General features: G+C 41.6%; 1 protein-coding gene across 1 annotated transcript; it reads left to right on the top strand.

Annotated features, from left to right (window-relative positions):
* The first annotated feature begins 7 nt into the window (after positions 1-7).
* UTP15 (UTP15 small subunit processome component) lies at positions 8-20,221 on the top strand. Its single transcript, XM_044446484.1, has 13 exons — positions 8-362; positions 2,433-2,604; positions 4,351-4,443; positions 5,030-5,214; positions 6,519-6,697; positions 7,439-7,564; positions 9,902-10,037; positions 11,971-12,055; positions 13,724-13,870; positions 15,082-15,183; positions 16,779-16,912; positions 18,348-18,406; positions 19,609-20,221. The coding sequence occupies exons 2-13, from the start codon at positions 2,515-2,517 to the stop codon at positions 19,797-19,799; spliced, it is 1,527 nt and encodes a 508-aa protein (XP_044302419.1). The 5' UTR covers positions 8-362; positions 2,433-2,514; the 3' UTR covers positions 19,800-20,221.
* The last annotated feature ends 213 nt before the right edge of the window (positions 20,222-20,434 follow it).

Here is a 20,434-nt window from a genome sequence, read left to right as displayed (position 1 = left end):
CACGTCTCTGCCGAGCTCCCTCCCCCGCATCACCTTTTAATGGCCCTTCGGTTGCACACAGAGATATGAACAGGGATCACAAAATGGCGCGTGACATTTTTCCTTCCAGGAACGCAGCGCGACGTAGGACAGGGATGAGTTCCTAAGCGGCTTTTCCGCGCATTATCATGTGGGAGAAGAAAGTCAGCGCAGCGCATAGCTCTACCGGTGCGCGCTGCCACGATAGGGGTCGCTATTGGAAATAGCTCGCCGAAGCCGGCCCTGCGGCGCGCCTGTGATGACGTGCGGCCGCGAGGGAGACGGCGATGGCGGCTTCCCTGCGGGACAGCGTGACTGCGAACTGCTGAGGAAGGGATTCTGAGGTAAGGGCGGACTTCTCGTCCTAGGCTGCGGGGAGCCCCGAACCCAACCCAACCCAACCCAACCCAACCCCTGCTTTCTTCCGCGGGAAGCATTGCAGCCGCCTCTTCCACCGCAGCTCCGGCTCTTGAAGCCGTCAGACCCTCCTCGCGCCGGGGTAGCTGCACTCGTCCCTCACCTGCAGACGGACTGGGGACTTGTCACAGGTGCTGCCGGATGGGCAGCGGTTCGGCTGGCGGGGCTTTTGCGGTGGTTGAGCGTTCCCGGGAAAGCCCCAGGGGAGCCCTGTTAGATATTTATTTATTTATTTATTTATTAAAACATTTCTATGCCGCCCCATTCGCCGAAGCCTCAGGGCGGCTCACAACATAAAAATTAAAATATAATACAAACAACAAATAACAATATAAAATAAGTCGCCCTGGCCAGATAAAATAAATAATATTAACAATTAAAATGACGTTTAAATAAAAAGGTCTTCGCCTGGTGCCGAAAAACAAGTAACGAAAAACAAACAGCTCCGTCCTGTCCCGCGTTCTTCTCCACGGGGGCTGCGGAGAAGGCTGAGCAGGGCGTAAAGCAGAAGCGGGCAATCTGGCGTCCTCCGGACATTTTGGGTGCCGCTCTCCTCAGCTTCAAACGGCAGGGCCGATGCGCGAGGCTTGGAGAAGTTGTAGTGCAAAGAAGCATTTCGGAGGCACTGAATTGCCTACTCTTGGCATAAAAGCAGCTGCTTCCCACAGTGTTCCTTTGGAGGAACATTGGGTCCGAACATAGAGATATATCGAGGTATTCTTGCTAATAACAGTTGGTGATCTCTAATACCTTTCTAAATCCGCCTAAGGCAGTGGCCGTTGTCACATTTTGTGAACTCGGTAATTACTGTGTGAAGAAGTACTTTTGTTTCCTGAATCTACCGATACGTTTTCGTTGTGTTAGTAAACATGTTTAGTAACCATAACCATGGTGGAACTTAATGTTAACCCCAGTTCTCCATCAGCTCCACTGACTCCCGATTGAAGTCAGGGCCCAATTCGAGGTGTTGGTTATGACCTATAAAGCCCTAAACGGTTTGGGACCTGGATAGCTAAAGAAATGCTTGCGTCCATATATGTCCTCCCGCCCCTTGAGATCATCAACAGATTCCCTTCTCCGGGAACCCACTGTGAATGATATTAAGAGGGTGAGTACTCGGAGGAGGGCTTTCTCTGCGGTGGCGCCCCATCTATGGAATGCGCTCCCCAGAGAGGTCCGCCTGGCACTGTCATTATTTGTTTTTCAGCGCCAGGCTAAGACCTTTTTATTTAAAACTTATTTTAATTGTTACATTATTTGTATTCATAGGATTTTAAATTTTTAGCTGAGATGCACCGGGGGGTTTTAAATAATTTTTTTATTGTTATATTGTTGTTATTTATGTATTTTGTTAATGTTGTGAGCCGCCTCGAGGCTTCGTTGCGATGGGGGCGGCATAAAAATGTTTTAAATGAATAAATAAATAAAGTGTTTAGGGAATGTTGGTGTATCATTAATTGATCCCTAATTCCTTTCATATATTTCTTTTAGTTCAATTAGTGATTGCTCTGCGTTGTTACTATTTCTGAAAATATTTTTATATCACCTTTCAGGTTGTATTGCCCTCATGAAGTGCCATGCAGTGTTTTAAAAAAGAACAAATAATTATACTTACACAATAGCCGCAGAATTATTTTGAAATCACTAATTGTATGCACACAATCAGATCCTATTGCTTTTGGCTTCAAGGTGAAATACTGATCTTGAGCTTGGTTAAAAGGATTTGTTTAGCACTTTATTATGATTTAGGAATAGACAGCTACTAACCATTGAAGATATGTGTCAGTGGAAGAATAGAATCCTTTAAAAAAAGTTGAGTCTGCTAGTCTAAAGGAATCTGAATGTAAGATTTCTGTAGATGACTGAATATAGATTAGCCCACAAACATTAACTACTAGTATGTGGATAGTAGTAACATTTGCAGTAAATGCTTGCTTACTATTGTAGGCTAACTTTGATATTTTGTGCTTCTTTGCTTTGTTCTTTTCTTTCAATAGCCTGATCTATTTCCAGCTTTTATGACGTTTTTAACACTGGAAGATTACACTTTGCTATTCGAAGAAATTATATTTAAGAATAATGGCTAATTACAAACCTGTCATAGTTCAGTCTTTTCCAAAGCTTGGTGAGAAAGTGACTAAAGATACATTGTACTGGAAAAATTACAAGGTAATAATCCATAGTTAATTATTGGGATTGGGAATGATAATGTCTGGTTCCATTGTACTCTTTAGGAGTTTGAAATGATGGATATGATGGAGAATTCCTGTTAACTTTGTATTTAAGTTCTGCATTTCCCTGCATAACCAAGAACAATACTTTGAACTTAAAACTTACATAGTATTTTGAATTTCATTTTAATAGATGCATTGTTACTATGTTATAGCATTAAAATATAGAGGAAAAACTAGAAAACCTTTTAAAAGGGGTGTAATCCAGGGGGTTTCCCCATACAGCTATCTAACATAGACATTTTAAAGTGAAAATGAAGGAGGCTGAGACACTGCCAGGATACCTTGTATGTTGATGGTGCCAACTCCTCCTCTCCCTGTACCCAAGAATGCCCATGAAACTGTTTATCTGATGTTGCTTATGTGACCTTGGAAAAATAGCTGGTATAGCTCTTTCTATGCCAGCTGCAGTGGGGAGGGATCTGAATACAGATCTCCAACTCTGAGAACAGAACAACTTAGACCTTAGAGCTGGGAATCCCCTCCCCCCACCCAAAAAATGCTATGGCCCTCTAGATGCTGGTTAGAAGCTGCTCTAGGATTGTTCTGTAATCAAATTACAGTGGTGCGTCGGCTCATGAATGCCTCAGTTCACAACCAAATTGGGTCATGAACAAAAATTTCATGAACATTTTGACTTGGGTCGCGAACTCCACATTGGGTGGCAACCAAGATTGTGGCCATCTCCTCGCCCCGAGAGGGGAGATGGCCATGATCGCAGTTACGTTCGTACAGGGAAGACGTGTGTGATCACAGGCGTGCTCCTGCAGGAAAGATGGGCACAATCGCAGCCATCTCCCCCCCCTCAACCAGCACGATCACAGCCATTTCCCCACCCCCACCCCCTCCAAGTGGGGAGATGGCCTCGATCATGGTTGCATTCGTGCAGGGAAGACATAGAGGAACTGACGACAGAAGAACTTGCTGAACTCCAGAGTTAGCAGCAGAAGGCACTTGCTGAGGAGGATTCCACTGAGGAAGAGGAGGACAGGGAGGAGGTTAGCAGTGATGTGATACAATGCATTATCAAAAAATGGGATGAGTGCCAGGATGTCTTTGAGAAGCACCACCCCAACATAACTGTAACAAGCAGAGTGCTGAATCTGATGAACGATAACATGGTCTCTCATTTCCGGAGGGTTATGCAGCGCAGGAAAAAACAAGTGACCATAGACAGATTTTTCGCCAAAATTGACTCTGCAGCTAAAAGACAAAGAAGAGAGGAAACCCCTGAAAGAGATCTTCCCAATGTTGTTATGGAGGGGGACTCTCCCTCAAAACAGCCTCCCCCCCACCTAGGTTAGTGTTCTCCACTGTACTGTACAGTACTTTGTTACTTAGTTGTTCTTTGTCACTTCGTTTCAAATTTTTCTGATAAAAAAATAGTTACAGAACTGATTAACCTTATTTAAATTGAACCTTATGGGGAAATTTGACTTTACTCGCGGCCAAAAATTGGCCCACAGCCACATTCAGAGGGGCCAGAACGGATCAACCTTATTTACATTGAATCTTATGGGGAAATTTGACTTGGGTCACAACCGGAGTCGTGGAATGGATTAAGTTCGTGAGCCAAGGTACCACTGTATTTCTAAAACAGTTTTGGCTTGCTTGTCTCACTTGAAATACTGTGCTAAAGAAACTTTTAAATTATAAATATTAAAATTGTGCTAACCTTTTTTAGGCTCCCATTCAGATAAAGGAGTTCGGTGCAGTTAATAAAATAGACTTTTCTCCAATTCCTCCTTATAACTATGCTGTCACAGCTTCATCAAGGGTAAGGTTCAAAATACAATTTTGTTTTACTTAACAATTTCTTAATCTTATCCTAAATTCCGTTATATTGAGTTTGGTTGTAAGATGTTTCCCACTTTGTTGTAGTGCAAGGTGCTTATGCTGCATTGCTGAAGTAACACCTGGAAGTGTGTTGCTTTTGTGTACAAGGAGATTTTAGGATCCTGTGTATCATTACAAAAGCCCACTTACCAGTAACTTGCTTCTGTCTAGATAGTGTTGCTATATGCACACCTTTGCTTTCTCTTATGTAAGTAAAGGTTGCTATTCAGACCAAATAGGGAGAAGAATTGCAGATAATTCTGTTGCAGCGAAAGGAAACCATTTGCCTACTGTTACACCAAACATTTTAGCTTTTAATGAGAGGGAACCTCAGAGGGTGATGCCTTCTGTATGCAAAGAGTCTGCATGCTGTGATTCTATCCCTCATAGAACCACCCCCTTGTTGTTTTTAACTCCTTTTTCCTTCAGGCCAAACCTTCACATAACAGTAGGTAGAATGGATCAAAGCAGCACTTTTTTGTTGGTTCTCTTGGTTTTTCAGTTGTATATCTTGCATTTTTTTCCAGATTCACATTTATGGTCGATATTCACAAGAGCCAGTCAAAACATTCTCCCGCTTCAAAGATGTAGCCTACTGTGCTACATATCGAGATGATGGGAAGCTGCTTGTTGCTGGCAGCGAAGATGGCAGTGTTCGACTCTTTGATATCAGTGGGAGAGCACCACTGAGGCAGTTTGATGGTCATACTAAGTAAGAAAGCAGATTTGTTTAAAAAGATGCATTAAGACTTCAAATCGCAGCATTACTCTGAAATTTTCACCTCAGTTGAAGCTTTTCTGAGTCAAGTGACTTCTCAATTGCAGTCAATATATGTTCATATAAGGCTGTCAACATGATACTGCAACTTTTACAAGTCTTCATTATTTCCTCAACTATTGCCAGATGGTTTATTACTGATAAATTAATATTGATGATACTAATTTTCCAGTTGCCCAAGCCCATCCATTCAGATTTTAAATTCACCCTTATTTTAATTCAGTTATTTCTGAAGTCCTCATCTGTAATGGCTTTACTGCTTATCCCTTATGACAGACTACTTTTATAGCAGATTTTGAATGGGTAAAAATTTCTCAACTGTTTTTAATGATATGTGTGTGTGTGAAATATATTCTGGAAATAAACAGTACATAAATTGCTGAATTAAAATATGAGAGGGATGTTCAAAACACAACAAAAAGGAAACAATAGAAATCAGTGTTCTGTTTTGTTTTTTAAAAGAAAACCATAGTTTACCAGCATGCCTCAACATGTTGGACTGTACTTTCCATAATCTTTAGCCTGTGTGGCCAGTGGTCTAGTCTGTTTAGATCATGGATCCTCAAACTACGGCCTGGGGGCCGGATCCGGCTTGCCATGCCCATTTATCTGGCCCACCATGCCCATTTGGACCCGCCGTGCCCATGCGCACACCTGCTGCCGCCCACCTCATTCCATGTGCGGGGCGGCAGCGGTTTGCTCACTCAGAGAAAACGATCTCCAAGTGAGCAAGCTGCTGCTGCTTGCGCCCGCCTCGCGGCATGTGCCCGCCTCCCCTTGCTGCCCCCGCCTGTGCCTCGCCTCACCCTGCCTCAGCGCGCGCGCCTGCGCGCACCACTGCTACTACCTTTCCGTCCCACACCCAGCACCAGCAGCTTTCACCTGGCCCCCTGGTGGAAAAGTTTGAGGACCCCTGGTTTAGATACTCTTATCAGGTGTAAAATGAATTTATTGTACTTTTAACTATTCTGGGGTTGGATTCATTGGGTTATACAGTCAAATGAGGAATCTTTTGTACACAATGAGCAACATGCAACAGAAGAGATTCTGTCCCATGTATTTCACCCTGGTAGATCCACTTTTTTTGTTATAGGCTGTCTCACTTGATTTTTTGGTCAATTCACTACAGTACTTCTATGTAAGCAACAGACCAGCAAAGCTAGCTAGTTATCAGGTTCGTAATAGGGAGCTTAAATGTTGCAATGGACTAATTGGGGATGTTTTGAATCTGTTTCTAGAGCTGTGCATGTTGTGAACTTCCTTTCTGATAAGTACCGCATAGTATCTGGAGCAGATGATTACACATCTAAGGTGTGGGATGTTTCATCCTCATCAGAAATAGCATCTTATGAAGAGCACACAGATTATATAAGATGTAGCTGTATTAGTAAACAGAATGCGGATCTTTTTGTAACAGGTTTGTAGTTCATTTTATACTTATTTGCATCACATTGGCATCCTGAATGATACATTCTTTTGATATATCCTGTGGAATAAACATATGTATTTTTAGTACTATTTATTTATATTTGTTTTTCTGCTCTGTATCTTCCCAATGATTTGTGTTTGTGTAGAATAGATTTTCTGCTACAACTGGATTCTTTTTCTTGTTTCATTTCATTACATTGACTTATAATTGTAGTATGCACTAAAATCTGCCCCCAAGGCATTATGGGTGATGAGAGTAATCACTAAGTGGCTTCTCCAGCTTATACTGGTAAAACAAAATGCAAACTCCACAGCTTTTCAATATAGTTGTCCTGCAGAAACTATTCTATATAGTAGAATAGTTTCTGCAGGACAATCTGGAACAGATTGTAAGGATACAGTGGGGCTGTAGAAGGGAGGCAAAATTGTCCCTGCCCCACTTCCACGGGGATTGTTCCATCAGTATGGTATGTTAGATTCCATCCGCTCCTTTCATTAAGTAGTTTAACAGCATGCTTGAATAAAAGGACATGTGCATTCAGAAGTTACTTTTACTTTGCTTTGGCATGGATTGGGGTTTGACTGTAGATATTTTACCTATTCACTGATTATTTCAACAGGATTAACACCTGTTCTACTCTGTTTTAGATCTGAAGAAAAATGTTGCAGCTACAACAACATGCTTTTTTTATACATCTCAGACTGTTCCTTTCTCTTGAATGACTTCTAGGTTCATATGATCATACTGTGAAAGTCTTTGATACACGGACTGAAAAAAGTGTCATGACAATAGAACATGGACAGCCGGTTGAGAGTGTTAATCTCTTTCCTTCTGGAGGCCTTCTTGTGACTGCAGGTATTTAAGCCAGGGGACAGTTTTCCTCCTCTTCATCCTTCTCCAACTCCTGCTTGCAAGCATACTGCTCGTTCATTATCTTTTACTTGTTTAGATGATTAATAGTGCAGACAGTATTGGCAAGGATGTATTGCTGTAGGTTCCGAACCATTTATGGCTGGATGCTTGTGAAGGCCTCTTAGAAGCTAGAACTTACAATTTATGGAAATGTGGGCCATGGAATCTCATTGGGGCACCTAATAATCTGGTCCCCCTCTCTCCAAGTGTGGTACTGTTAAAATAGGAGTGGTGGGACAGGAGATCAAAGACCAGGTAGGGTACTGTGCAGGGCTGCTGGGTCACAGCTGGCTAAATGGGTGACAAGGTAGTGCAGGCCTTTCCCAAGTCAGGTGTCACTAAGTCTCTTCCATCCCACACAGTTCTACAGATGCAACTGAAAGGATTGTATGTAGTGGCAGCCATTCTGTTAATGGAGGGCATCTGCTGGTGGAGCAGTGAGACCCCTCAGTTCCGTTCTGTAGGATCCTCCAAATCTCTGGAGCAAGATAGGGGGTGAACCTCAGAGGTAATGGGGGATAGCCCCAAATAGCCTCCTGCTCTGTTCTGCTGCCAGATGTATTCTGTCAGAAGATGGACAACTATTGGATGCAACCCATTGTGTTAGAACTGGAGAATGGGTTCTGTGAATCAGAAAATCTACCAAAGAATCTCTTCTTGGTTGTGTGAATTTCCTTAAGTAAGTTCTTGAATATATTCTGATTAGCTTGAGCTTCAGACAGTAGATGCTAATGATAACTCTTTGAATCTCAAACAAGGTTATTCAAAGTATAGATTTAATTTTTTATTAGGAAGATTTCCCCTAAGATTCCCTCCTCAATGTTATTAGTAGTTCAAACATCAGGGATGAGAGGTTATTATAATGTTTGTATTGTAGCTGATGGGAAGACTTTTTACCATCTTCAGGTATATATGCAAATTCTGTTTTAATCTTCATTTTCTGAACCTTTGTGCTTTTACTCCTTTTTAAAAGCAGTGTTGAATTTCTGTTGTGCACATTTTCCTCTTTATATGATCCATTAGTGTTTAATGGGGGACAAGATTTTTTTCCTAGCAAAAAGGTTTGATTCATTTTAAACACCCTGTATTGCTAGGGGAAATCATGCTACCCATGTAGGTTTCCTTTTTGGGGAAGGTTTTTTTTTTAAATTTCCTCCATATTTATTTTAGCATTGTGTTGCAACACAAACAGAATACTAGCGTTCACAGCTTGGTGCCTTCCAGTTGTTTCATACTACTGCTCTAGTAATCCCTGACCAGTGGTCATGCTGGCTGGAGCTTATGGGACTTTAAAATCTAAATCATCTGGGGAGTACTCGGCTGCCTACTAATATTGCATTACAGAGTATGAGAACACTAAGCAAAGGGAAGGGGATTTGCTATATAGAATCACAGAATAGTGGAGTTGGAAGGGGCCAGGAGGCCATCAGATCTAACCCCCTGCTATTGCAGGACACTAAGTTACACCATCACACTCAGATGACTATTCATACACTTTTTGAATGTCTCTAGTGAGGCCCACAACTTTCCCAGGTAATAGATTTTATTGTTGTACTGCTCTGAAAGTGAGGAAATTCTTCCCAGTGTCTGCTCTAAATCAGTTCTTTTAAATTAAGTTCATTATTCTGTGTCATCTACAACAAGAAGATCCTTCTCATTTGCAGTATTGTTGAGCCAAGTGTTCCCCATTTTGTAGTGATGCATTTGGTTTATTGTTCTTAAGTGGAGGGCTTGGCATTTGTCCCTACTGAATTTCATTATGTTGTTCTTTGCCCAGTGTTCTAAGCTATCGAGATCACCCTGTATCTTATCTGTGTCTTCCAGGGTATTTGCTATTCCACCCAGCTTTATGTAGCCTGCAAATTTAATTATCTTTCTCTGTGCTTCCTCTTCTTTCTGTTGAGAATTGTGTTTAAAACTGGAATTGCCTATTCCCAGGTCCAGTAACCAGCTATAAAGAACACATGAGCCGCCTCCTTTGACAAATTGCAAATTGCAGAGTGGGGATGCATTTCTGCCTGTGTGCAGGCTTGTTACTTGTGATATCCATACCAATATATGGCCATCCAGGGGTATGCCCAAGAGTGTGAGCAACAGGGCATTCCTACTCTGCATGATCCACTGTTGCTACTTGAAAGGGATTTAAAGTAATCCTATCTACTGACTTTGACTATACATCCAGAACAGTATCAATGGCTCTATTTGAGCTTGCTTCTGAAATTCCACTTTCTGTGAAGAAATCTATGTGCAAATAAAAAGTGCTTGTCCTTTCTCTTGCAGGTGGTCGATACGTGAAAGTGTGGGACATCCTTAAAGGAGGACAGTTGCTAGTGTCCTTGAGAAATCACCATAAAACTGTCACCTGTTTGTGTCTGAATAGCTCTGGTCAAAGACTGCTCTCTGGCTCACTAGATAGGTTTGTAGTTCACCATTTTGTTTCCTGGCTTTTCATCTATTTTTTGTGCTCTTTGCCAATGAGCTCTGGCATAAAGTTCCATGACACAGAGCACTATGCCAGTGTGCACTGCTGTTCACAGAACTGGCTGGTTGGCATTTCCTCCCTCTCTTGGCTTTTTCCAAAAGCAGATTGAGTAGGTTTACGGCTACAGTAATTCCCTGTGAATCTCAAAAGACCAGAACCTTACAAAATGTTCGGGTGGTCAGAGGGTAGGATTTTAGTATGCTACATATTTCCTGCCCTTTCAACTTGATTAGAAAAAATGGAATTAGAAAAATAAAATGTGTATTTCATGTGTATGATTTTTGGTATCCTGTACATGTTTCCTCAGAAGTACCACTGAGTTCAGTAGGAATCCTTCCCAAGTGAGTGAATATAGGATTGTAGCATTATGCAAGTTTTTTAGCAAAGAGTTTGGGTGAACATCATGATCCAGGGTGATCTTGCTAAACTTGAATACTGGGCTGAAAGCAACAGAATGAGATTCAGTAAGGACAAGTGCCAAGCCCTCCACCTAGCAAAAAGAAACCAAATGCATTGATACAAGATGGGAATACACGGCTCAACAGAACTAAAAAAATGACTTCCAAATTATGAGTAGTAGTAGTTACCCTATACTCCTCACTATTCAGATCTCACTCTGGGATACTGTTCTGGGCACCAAGATTAAAGAAAGATGCAGAAAAATTAGAAAGGGTCCAGTGAAGGGCAACAAAAATGATCCAGGGTTTGGAAACACTGCCCTGTGAGGAGAGACTGAGAGAACTGGGCATGTTCGGCCTTGAGAAGAGGGGGGACATGATATCCCTCTATAAAGCTGTTAGAAAGAGAAAGGTCAGGCTCTCTCTTCACTAGTATCTGTAGGACATGGAATAATCAACTCAAGTTACTAAAACCCAGATTTAGGCTACATATCAGGAAAAGCTTCTTCACTGTCAGAGCAATATGACAGTGGAAACAGTTGCCTAGAGAGGTCGTGGGCTGTCCCGCTCTAGAGACATTCAAGGCAAAACTGAACTGTCATCTGAGTGGGATGGTTAGTGTTGAGCAACGGCAGGGGATTGGGCCAAATAGCCTCCATGACCCTTTCCAACTCTTCTATGATTCTATGACTATGCCTTGGATCCAGATATTCATTTTACAAAGACAACATTAACTGATTGCCCCATCCTTCAACCCTTGTTCACTGTTCCCCAACCATCAGCTTTGTAGATGGGTGGATTCTCTGGAAAAAGATAGGAGCTGATGCTAGAAGCTTTGTGGAGAAATCAGCAAACTTGCCTTTTCCACTGGCCAAAATGGCTTTGGCAGAAGAAACCTTATTAGAACTCATAATAGAGTACTTCACTGGCAAGAGCAAAGTCTGGATCCTCTCTGTTTTTGGGTCGCCCCCCCCCCCCCCCCCCGCACAGGTCTGTTATCAAGTCAGTTGGCCTGAAGGCTTATGTATCCTACTACATTCTTGTTTGGTGGCTGACTTGTCAGATTCTATGCAAAATGGAGATGCATTTGAGCTCTCAATTATTTGGCTGTTAGATGTTCCACAGTTTCTATTAATCTCGAGTCGTCCCACCTATAAATCCTTCCTGGGTCACTTGCATATTTTAAATTTCTATGCCAAAAAGTTGTTTCTTATTGCAATCCTGTTTAATTTGGAAACTTTAGTTAGTTGCAGTTTCCTCCAAAAAATGCAGGGACAATGCAGGGTTGCTTGCTGATAATCTTAAATCCACACCACATTTTAACATGGCAAACATCTTCACTAACTCTTTTACACTCTTTGGCCTGCCTTGATAGCACTTTTTACTTCCAAAACATGTGATGAACTTTCAGCAGCTTAGGTCAGCAAGTACAGATCTCAACTAAAAACCCAATCTGTTGTTATCTGTAGGCATGTGAAGGTTTACAGTACAACTTCCTACAAGGTCGTTCACAGCTTTAACTATGAAGCATCAATTCTCAGTCTTGCATTAGCAGTAAGTACTATAAACAAAGATTCTGGTAAGCAGTAAGTACTATAAGCAGTAAGTACTATAAGCAAAGATTTGGTTGCTAGGCAACTATTTACCTATGAAAAGCACTTGCTTCTCTAAGTTGCAAAATACCGCTTGATGCAAAAAGATTAGCTAAATGCAATCTTGTTGAAATGAAAGGCACTTGTGCAGATGCAGCGCTCAGTGGATGCGGCATGCTTCTCTGACCTTGCTTTACAAGTAGTTACAGAATTATCCATGATGTGTTTTTCGTAGACTGTTTCTGTTGTTATTTCCATTTGAGATTTCCATTATTTCCATTTGGTGGGGTCTGCCATAGCAAAATTCAGCTTAGCTGCACCCCATTTAATATATTGATACTTCATTTAGGGTGTATCAATAAGGACCTTCTGGTCCAAGGTTTCATTCCAGCTCTGCTGGGGATCAAGATGGCCATTCTCCTTTTCCATCAACCACCAAGTGTTCCTAACTTTTGCACGGTTTGTTTCCTTGTAAGTCTCTTCTGAGACTTACTTGCTTGCAGTATAAACTTTAAGGTACAGTAAGGTAGTATTTTTACTCCTGTTGGCCTTCCCACCACTGGAATGCCGCTCCTGGGTGCTTCTCTGAAATTGCATTCAGCTGTCAAGCTGGAAAAGGTTATCCACATGAAGGGGCAGACTGCAAAGCAGGATGGGTCTGCAGTGGGGGAGGGCAACGTTCTACCTGTGGGTGGGATCGAAGATGGAGCGGGGCCTGTTGGGAATGTTGCCCTTGAGATAATACACATGTACAGAGCTAAGCTGCATGAGGTTCTGTACGCGTTTTTAGAAGCAAGCAATGCTGACTTGCTCAGCAGCACTTTCAGGTAGCATCCCAAATACCAAGTCTCTACATGTTTACTTACAGATAGCCAGGCCTCCTGCCTGCAAAATAAATGCATGAAGTTGCTTGAATCTTTACAGGGAGTTTAAAGATTAATGTCCTCTAAATCCCCAGTCACAGATAATGGCAAAAGAAGCATGTGGCTGAGTGGGGAATCTCCCGGCTCCTGGGGCTGCACCTGGCCAGGAGGCAGAGGTTCTTAGTTCCAACATTTAAGTTTCCTTACTCGGAACTATTTTAACTAGCTTGGTGTTTGCAACACAGGTATGAAAAAAGCAAGTGATCTATTACGAATGTACCTTCTATGTTTATTAACTGGCTCTTTTTTGCATTTGGAATTTTTAGCAGGAGTTAGTTTACTTTAATTGTAAATAAGGTGTGACTCACTGAACTTAGAAAGCCAAGGCTGCTGACTCTCATATTGATTATCTAATTTCCTCATGCTTTGGACAGCACAGTTCTAGGTATGCTTACAAGGCAGTTAACTCCAGTGAACCCAACAAGACTTCCTAATAACATGCATAAGATTGCACTACTTAGCTAGAAAAACAGGTTGAACTTAACTTTATTACATCAGGCAGTATGGGGTAGGCTTTAATTCCATCACAATCTTTCCTTTTTGGACTGTTTAGCACACAGATTGTTCATGGTTGTCCTCTGTTCAGAGCAGAGCATTAGAAGCCAGTTTATCTGTGCAACCATTCTCCCATAAAACTGAAAGAGTATTGTCAGAGATCTCTGAACTAGAGATTGCAGTGATAAAAACCTGCTTTGTCTCCCTTTCAGCCTGAAGATGAAACACTGGTAGTAGGAATGACTAATGGAATCCTGAATGTTAAACATCGGAAGCATGAGGGAGAGAAAGAGCATCTTCAGAGGAGGGGACCTGCATATAGGACCTTTGTGAAAGGAAGAAACTACATGCCAAAGCAGGTATGCAGAAAAGGATGCACGGAACTAGTCCTTTTTTCTGCTAGCAAGTGCCCATGCCATCTGTTTGATTAAAAGTTGCAGTCCAACTAATTTCCTCTTAAATTCTTTTTACTCAGTGCAGTTTGCCCAGGTTGCATAAGCGCAGCAGCAGCAGCATCCCAGTCATGTTCTGCATTCAAAGGAACTCATAAACAGCAGCATGTTGCCTCTGTTCTTGGAGGCATCATATAACATTATATTAGTAGACACTGATAATTTTATCCTCCATGATTTTGTCTTAATCTCTTCCTGAAGCCATCCAAGGTGGTGGCCATCATTGCAACTTCTGATAGTGAATTCCATAGTTTAAGTATGTGTGAGAAGTACTTCCTTTCATCTGTTCTCACTCTCTTGCAGTACAGGTTCAATTGTTTTTAGTCCAAGGGTTTCTAGTACTATAGGAAAAGAAGAAAAACCTCCCCTTATTCTCTTCCTTCACATCGTCTGTCACATACTCCTTATACGCTCTTTTTCAAAGTTAATTCATGCCAGATGTGGTAACTTTACCTCATAGGAAAGTTTCTCAAGCTCCTTGATCACTTGGTTATCCTTTTCTGCCACTCTGCCAGCTCTTCAATATTCTCTTTCAAAACTAGTGACTAGAGTTGTACATAGTATATTAGATTATTCCATGTGTGGTCATACTGTTAGTTTGTATGAAGGTATTATGATAATGATCATTTTATTTTTTTTTCTTTTCCTAATGATTTCCAACACAGAATTTGCCTCATTCACTGTTCATACATTCTAGGTTAACATTTCATCAAGTTCCCCACTACAACTGTTTTACTGTTATGCAAATATAACCCATTGAAAGTCCTATGATTAATTGACCTGCAGCTCAACTCTAAATATATCTATTCAAAACCCCATCCACCAAACTTGGTGGTACTTCCAGTGCAATACTAGGCAACATCTACCCAGAAAAAGGCACACTGAGTTAACTGGGGCTTACTCCCATGTAAATGTGCATAGGATTTTAGCCTTACTTGCTAGTGAAACTCTTTTAAATTTCAGCCTAAAGCGTTCTTAATCAAGTGATGCTCCTAGGATCCAATATTTTCTTTGTGTTATGTGAAAGTGCAAAACCTTGACGTGAACATTGTATATATGGTCATAGACTACTGTTGCAGTTTTTATTATGGATTGTCTCTTCCCCTCTCTTTTTTAAGGAAGATTTCTTTGTCAGTAAGCCAGTAAAGAATCATTTGAAGAAATATGACATGCTTCTAAAACGTTTTGAGGTTTCCAAGGCTCTGGATGCAGTACTTCAAGTAAGATGTTCATCTCCTAGATTATCCTTATCTCTACTGAAACTGCTACAAACCTGAAAACACAGGTTTTCTGTGCATCATGTGCCAGGTAGCTGCTTCTGCTAGAAGTGGGAAACACCATTAAAATGCTATGAAAATATTGAGGAAAGCCATCCATCCCTATCCTGTGGGCTCTAAGGGCCTATAGGTCAAATGGACTGCTAGCTTGTATTTATTTCAGAATTTCTATCCTACTTTTTCTTTATCCCATCACAGTTTATAAGACTGAGTTATGCTAAATCACACCTATGTTCTGTCTTGCTTAGTATTGCCTATACCATCTTTCCCCACTGATACTCTTCAGATGAGTTCAACTGCAGTCCAGCTGTTACCAGTCAGTGTGCTGGCTGGGGCATGCTAGGAATTGCAGTCCAGTGTATCCGGAGGCATCAGGACGGGAAAAGTACATCTGTACTGACTGGGGTCGGTGTCGGCTAGGGGAGCTCTAAGGCATGAGAGGGACTTTCAGGCACAAGTCTCTCTCAACTGTAGCTGGAGATATCTGGGATTGAACCTGGAACATTTTCCTTGCAAATCATGGTTCCCACTACTTAGCTGCAATCAATTTACAGTTTATTTATTATTTTATCTATTTAAAACATTTGTATGCCGCCCAATTGTGCCAAAACACAAAAAAACCAATTACAGCATATTAAAAATACAATGTTAATAAAATACAGATAAAAATACAAAAGAGAAGGTTGAGTGGCATTAACTATTAGTTTTTTTTTAAGAGGAAGGTCTTTGCCTGGTGCTGAAAAGAATATCAGGAAGGTACCAGGTGAATCTCCTTGGGGAGAGCATTTTAAATATGGGGAGCAGGTGCAGAAAAGGCCCTCTTCCTAGCAGCCATCCCTCTCACCTCCCTAAGGAGTTGTGACCCCTTACATCCCTCTCACCTTCCTAAGGTAACAAACAGTCGTGCTGTTTGGTACCTGCATGTGCATTTCAAGGCACAGTAGAGCTAAAAATACACTTCACATGCCTTTTTGTATTTGATAAGACATGCCTTGTTTTATTTTGATTTTTGTATGAAGAAATATATAATTGTAATGATTGGTTCAGCAGTAACTGCAAACTGCTGTTCCCAGATCTGGCCTACATCTACACAGTTTCCTACCTTCCTTAGGTTTGGGAATAATGGGCAGAAAGAGCAACTTATTTTGCTTGGGACAAAGCTCCAAGTTACAGGATGGTTTTCTCTATCCTGATGCCTTGCAGATACTTTGCACTTCAGACTTTCTTCAGCCCCAACCAGCATGGCCAGTGGTCAGTGATTTTGGGAATGGTTCAAAGCATCTGGAGGGCTTCCGGTTGCAGAAGGCAGTTACAGGGTTCTTTATTTGACATCCTTTGAGCAGCTTGTTAACATGTAAGATCTCAAAAGACTAAATGTCCCAAAACCAGGAAATTAAGCACTCAGCAAGCTTCCCTGGGAATAGTTAAGATTCTGAGTGATCAGCTACTTCTTTGCAGAGCAGAAAGATACTTGAACTGCTTAAAAGCACATGCTGATTTTGCTGCAAGGTGTAATGATAAATGTTTTGTGTTTTTAGGCTCCTGCAAGAAAGAACCCACCTGAAGTTACCGTTGCTGTCATGCAAGAATTAAACCGTAGAGGAACATTGAAAAATGCACTGGCAGGACGAAATGAGAAACAACTAAATGTGCTCCTTTCTTTCTTGATAAGGTAGTTGCCAGTCCTGTAAACTTTGGGCTGGCCCAAAATGTTTTGGCATGAAATGGAAGAAATTGCCCAATACATTCTATCCTTAAAATCAAGATTTTTTGGAAGTTTAGACCTTCCTGTCAAGTTCTGTCATGTCCAAGGGAAATGAAGAAAGAACAGAATGTGAAAATTGTGGTTAGATGGTCTTAAGAATCCTAATATTGGTAGAAATATTACTTCTATATTTGCATGAGAAGTTGTAAGGTTATCTGAAGGTGGTTTAGCTCTCAGATAACCCATGATTCCTGGGCTTGTACAACACATTCCCTGCCACAGCTTGCACATTCAAAGTGCTGGCTTGTGCATATCTCAGACCCCAGCAGGTGAATTAACATAGCATAGCTTATTTGAATCTGTAAACCAGGTCATGGTTCAGGCACGGCCTGTTTTTGTTCTTCAGACATTGGTGCTTTCAGGCCAGTTTCTTTTCTGGCTCCCTTACCTGCATCCATAATGCACAGCCCTTCCTGATTTTGCCTGCCGGTGCGTCTTTCACAGCACGCCTCAGTGAGCCCATTCTTGCTTCAGATCCCAGTTTCATCTGCACTCTTCCTCAGGCCTAATTCTCCAGCCATCCTTTTAGATTCATGCCATAGTCTGTTGCTCTACGTACATGATGCACTCCCAGTCTCCAAGCTTCTTTGTATCCCAACTCTTTTCCCAAAACTCCAGCCTTCCTCTGCATGAGGTTTTTCTCCAAAACAAGCTGACACTTTCCCTTTCCTTACAGGAGGAAAGCTGTAATAGATACAATATAATATAGATACTTACCCAAACTTGCCTACTATATTCCTGCCTTTTTAATGTAAGAATGCATTTATTCCTGTAACTGCATTGCAAGAAAGGGAGTGGGGAAGAGTGAGAACAACCAAGGCTGTTTTTCCCATTTACTCACTTGTTTGTTCTGTGTATCATCCTCCACTTGTACAAGTGGTGGATCTTTGCATCAGTTCTTATTTTTAAGAAGCATACATGTTAATTGCAGACAAACCCTTTGTCTAAAAGTTTGGCTTTCCTTTACTTTTTCTATATCATATTTCAACTATACTTTCAAGATTCTCAGTCTTCAAATTGCTCAGACTAGCTACAACTGTTCCATATATTTGATCTTGATACAGACATACTCATATGTGCAGCATAATTTTCATTTTTCTGAAACATAGGGTACAGTATGTCCTGTTTGTTCTTTATGGAAATGAAGAGGGGAAAGAAAATGTTTTGATCAGTCATTGGATTTTTTGTAGCCAGTATTTTCCTTCCACTTCTCATTTGCATCACACCAGTTTCCTTGGCCGGTTTCTCCATGTGGTGGAGGACAGAGTTTCTAGTAAGTCATAAAAATAAGAATTCCTGACTTTGTATATGAATATTAACAGGCTATCAACTTAATTCACAGGCATGTTACTGATGCAAGATTTGCTCCCGTGCTGATAAATGTTGCAGAAATTATTATAGGTAAGTTCTAAGATTCAACACAGTAATAAAGTCCAGTAACCCACTCACTCTTTGTTCGTGCCATTTACAAAGAAGGGTATCTAAAACTGTTAAAACAGCCTTTTCTTTGGACTGGCTGCATTTTGGTATGTCCAGTGACTTTCCCATTGTATGCAACTTGAGAAATTACTATGCTGGCTATCCTCCCATCAAAACCAGTCCATTTTAAGGACGTGGTCTTGAAGGGTTTAGATCATGGGTCCTCAAACTATGGCTTGTGGGATGAATCTGGCCCACCTTGGCCATCCATCCAGCCCACGCCGCCGCTCGCTGCACACACTTGCTGTGTGGATGGGGAGGCGGTGGCTTGCTCACTCGGAGATGGTCTCTGAGCGAGCAAGCCACTGCCCCCTGCCTCCCATACGCGCGCACTCGCTGCTCCCTCGCAGCACAGGTGGGGAGGTGGTGGCTTGCTTGCTTGCTTGCTCGCAGATGGTTTTGGACTCGCTGGGAGATCTCCGAGCGAGTCACTGCTGCGTGCAGCCGATGCTGCCTCGTGCGCGCCTGATGGCACCTCACTGCCCTGCGCCCCCAGGCACCCCCACCTCACCAGCCCGCGACGGTCACTGCAGCCTTTCAACTGGTTCCCTATTGAAAAAGTTTGAGGACCGCTGGTTTAGATTCTTTGGCAAGCTGCGTTTTATCTAAAATAGCAGCAGAAGTTTCCAAGCTCCTTCTAGTTGGCTTGCCGGGCCTGTGGTTTCCAAGACTTGCTGTTGCTCATTCTTGTAATACCAAACTATGGTTTCATGTGTTGTCCATACCAGCCTGGTATCTTGTTATCCTTACAACAGTCCTGTTCATTGGTTAATTATTAACGGTCTGTTGCAAACTGGAAGGGCAGGGAGCCGAGTGTGGCTTTGCTAAGATCAGCAGATGAGCTCATGGCAGAAAGGATGCTCACATTAGAGATACCCTGACTGATAGTTCAATCTGTCCTTTGAGCACACCAGTTTCCCATTATCTACCTGAGAAAAGCTGGTGAAAACCAGGCCCCCCATATCCTGCCTTGGCTTCCTCTGTGTGTCAGATATGCAGCAGATCTCCCATTCATAAATCATATAGGATTGCTCTGAAAAAATGCAGGTAGAAATTATTTATATACTTATATGTTAAACCCCATTAAGTGCAGATGTTCTATTAACCTGACTTTTCTTTGCCAGATATCTACATGCCTGTAATTGGACAGTCACCCATTATTGATAAGCAATTTCTGAAACTTCAAAACCTCATAGAAAAAGAGATTGATTACCAAGAGGAATTATTAGAAGTCTTGGGGATGATGGACGCGCTGTTTGCTACCATGACAAGAAAAAGGCCTGCTGCTATGGATGAGAACAAACATAATTTATAGAAAGCACTGGGATATGTTCCAATATTGTACAATTTCACCAGAAATTAGCCTTTGACTCTTTTAACCAAATGTGTTAACTGATGCATCTGTTTCCAAAATGATTGCTTTGGAACAGGAAAGCATCCACAATACCCTTTTGAAGAATCCAAACTCTTCATAATTGGACAACAAAGTTCTCCCAGGAAACCTTTATTGCTGCCAGAGTTTTTACTATTAGAAAGCTATTTAACTGTTAAAATAGTTCTGCTGGTATTGTATAACATTGGACTTACTTATAAAGATCCACTGTGCTCTTGATTTTTATGATTGCATATGGACAATTCAAGCCATTATCATTCTTGCAGTTTTCTTGAAGAGCTGGTTATTTTTTTATTCAAATATAAATATCATAATTCCATTAAACTAAATCATATTGATTTTCATATCATGCGTAACTATGTTTGGTAAGGAGCCTGCCTTCATATGGAAAAATAAGGTGTGTGGTCATTTGTTGCATTCTGAACTTTTCAACAAAACCTTGCTATATAAGCAAACTTTAATTTTTGTAATGTAAGGGTTCTCCCTGCCCAGCTCTAGGGGCCGTGCTCATCTCCATTTCAAGCCAAAGAGCCAGGATTGTCCAAAGACACTTCTGT

Source organism: Varanus komodoensis, unplaced genomic scaffold, assembly GCF_004798865.1.
Source record: "Varanus komodoensis strain SLA01 unplaced genomic scaffold, ASM479886v1 scaffold5, whole genome shotgun sequence".
NCBI lineage: Eukaryota > Metazoa > Chordata > Lepidosauria > Squamata > Varanidae > Varanus > Varanus komodoensis.
The sequence above is the reverse complement of the archived record's forward strand: the minus strand, read 5'-3'. Positions and strand labels throughout refer to the sequence as shown.